This window comes from Tachysurus fulvidraco, chromosome 1, assembly GCF_022655615.1.
Source record: "Tachysurus fulvidraco isolate hzauxx_2018 chromosome 1, HZAU_PFXX_2.0, whole genome shotgun sequence".
NCBI classification, from domain to species: domain Eukaryota; kingdom Metazoa; phylum Chordata; class Actinopteri; order Siluriformes; family Bagridae; genus Tachysurus; species Tachysurus fulvidraco.
In genome coordinates, this window is record NC_062518.1 from 47,699,381 (window position 1) to 47,702,372 (window position 2,992).

General features: G+C 38.9%; 1 protein-coding gene across 1 annotated transcript; it reads right to left on the reverse strand.

The window, feature by feature from the left end:
* Positions 1-433: 433 nt before the first annotated feature.
* LOC113663547 (C-C motif chemokine 14-like) lies at positions 434-2,686 on the reverse strand. The gene is made up of 3 exons (XM_027178885.2): positions 2,525-2,686; positions 1,426-1,537; positions 434-790 (listed from the first exon to the last, which is right to left on the reverse strand). Exons 1-3 carry the CDS (start codon positions 2,640-2,642, stop codon positions 694-696), a joined length of 327 nt encoding a protein of 108 aa, XP_027034686.2. The 5' UTR covers positions 2,643-2,686; the 3' UTR covers positions 434-693.
* Between the last annotated feature and the right edge of the window lie 306 nt (positions 2,687-2,992).

A 2,992-nucleotide genomic window follows, 5' to 3' on the forward strand; every position in this document is an offset into this window, starting at 1 on the left:
GTAGTTCGGACCCTCTGTAGTCTGTTGCCCAGCAACCCTCTGTAATCTCGTGAGGTCAGATTTGGTAGCTGAGCTGAACCAAACAGTAATTGAGGTCCAGAGGATAGATTTGATGATGGCAGTGTGGAACTGTTTCAGAAGATCCTGTGGCAGGTTGAACTTCCTCAGCTGGTGAAGGAAGTATGACCTCTGCTGGGCCTTTTTCACAATGGAGTCGAACCCCCAGCCCTAAAGGTGTGAGGCAAACGTGCTAACCACTAAGCCACCGTCCCCCCCCCCCCCCCCCCGACACACACACACTTTTTTTTTATTGTATATAATATTTTAACATGCTGTTCTTCTTATCTTTGGAGAAGAATAATACAATTTTATATACATATAAAATGGAAGGATGTTTATATATTTATGAAAAAAATAGGCAAAACACAAACACTTTTATTTATTTATTTGTTTTTTTATTATTTATTTATTGGCAAAGGTTGAAAGTAAATAAAAGCAAGATTCAAATGCCTTTGAATGCAAAAAAAATAAAAATGATAAAATAAAGTAACAAATAAAACGTGTGAAAGTTTTATTCTTTCCATTTGCATGCTGCAAGTGATGTATAATAATTAAGCGTTAATAATTTGATATAATATGAAAAGCATATATGATGTTGAGAGGATTGAATCGCTCGGGTGAGGTTTCAGGAGCTCAGACTTCCTGATGCTTGTCGATGTTTTTCATGATGTCGGTCACCCACACATCAGAAGGATTCACACACGCCATGTTGTCTTTCTTAAGGTAGAAACTGCAGACCAGAGAAGATGTACATCAGTGTAAAAATAATCAACAGAGAAAACGTTCACACACAAACACACACACAAAGATTGAGACACACACAAAGATTGAGACACATGCACACACAGAGACATACACATACATACATAAAGACTGACACAAACTCACACACACACACACACACACACACACACACACACACACACACACACACACACACACACACACACACACACACACAGACTGACACATACACACACATACACACAAAGACTGACATGCACAAACAGATACATAAAGACTGAAACACGTACATAGACTGACACACACACACACACACACACACACACACTCACACACACAGACTGACACACATACACACGCACATAGACTCATAGACACTCATACACATATAGAGAGACACACACAGACTCTCATACACACACACAAAGACACACAGAGTTACAGATACACATAGATATATACACACACGTCCCAAAATGACACACAATGACTGAACACTACATTCTACTCAATTATATTCTACTCTATTTATCTAGGCCACAGTTATGGACCTACAATTAAAACACGATAATTTTCTGTTTCATGTCATTAAATAAAGGATGAAGGTGAAATGAAACTTACATGATGCCAGGTTTTGTACAGTCAGTCCGGGTTTTTTTATAAGATATCACAGCTTTTTCAGGGATTGGAGTCTTCTGGAAATTGAAACAGCAGTGACTTGGTCCATATACATCTGTGTGAAGATTTAAATATTGTTATTTAAATATTGTGTTTAAAAAAAATATATTTTTTTATATTTTATAATCAGACTTTATATGGATCATGGTTGGGGTTTGAGTCTGAACTAAGATAAATCAGGACTCATGTTGTTCTTTCAGTGTGTTTTAGACGTGTGTTTGTCGCTCTGTTGATGATCTTAGTGTTGATGATAAATCTGAGCTGATTTTTAGATGAACAAACACTCGGAGCATCCCAGAGAGCAGAAATGGGTTTGATATCAACATTTACTCTGAAGATACAAACATCTGTGTGGAAAAAAAACATACTGAACTTTTCTATGAATTCTATGAACCTCTAGTATTGTAGAGAAAAACAGAAATTGTGATGAAACTCTACACATTCTTAAAGTCTTGAGTGTCTACTTTCGTATGAGATTCATATTAACACCACTGTGGAGTGAGACATGAGGAAGACGTTCAGTCATCAACATGAACACAAGACAAACTCTGTTCAGTTTGTCCTCTTAGAAAAAGAGTTAGATCGATGATAACTCTCTCCTCTCTCACTCACTCATTTTCTACCGCTTATCCGAACTACCTCGGGTCACGGGGACCCTGTGCCTATCTGAGGCGTCATCGGGCATCCGAGGCAGGATATACCCTGGACGGAGTGCCAACCCATCGCAGGGCACACACACACTCTCATTCACTCACACACTACAGACAATTTTCCAGAGATGCCAATCAACCTACCATGCATGTCTTTGGACCAGGGGAGGAAACCGGAGTACCCGGAGGAAACCCCCGAGGCACGGGGAGAACATGCAAACTCCACACACACAAGGCGGAGGCGGGAATCGAACCCCCAACCCTGGAGGTGTAAGGCAAACATGCTAACCACTAAGCCACCGTGCCACCCTCAATGATAACTGATTAAACTAAGTCATCACAAATACACACAATAAAATGTCTAACAGGTGAAAAGGTGAACTTTTACTTACTCTGGGCTGCAGTGAAGGTGTGAAGGCAGGTGAGAACCAGTAGAACAAGAAGGAAAGATTGAGACGACATGACTGATGATGATGATGATGATGATGATGATGATGATGAAGTGAACATAAGAATGGTGTTAATGCAGATGTCCCATCAACAGTGGTTTTATACTCTGGTTTAGAGGTATAGGAGGTGAGTGTGGTTTTAGAGGGAGGTGTAAAATATGAAGGCGATAAAACGTTGCATTTTGATGAAACCAAGGAAACTTCTACAGGAAACCAAGCTGCAAACCAAGCATTGATAATGTTTAACACTTCACACAAACATGCATTAATAAAAGCATTAAAATAACACCAGCATAGGAAGGACATAAATAATAAATATATTGAATGGCATCAAACATTAATGTTATATAGTTACAATAAAGCACATCTAAGATAATACATAGGATTACACATGATTAGTCAAAAATGTTG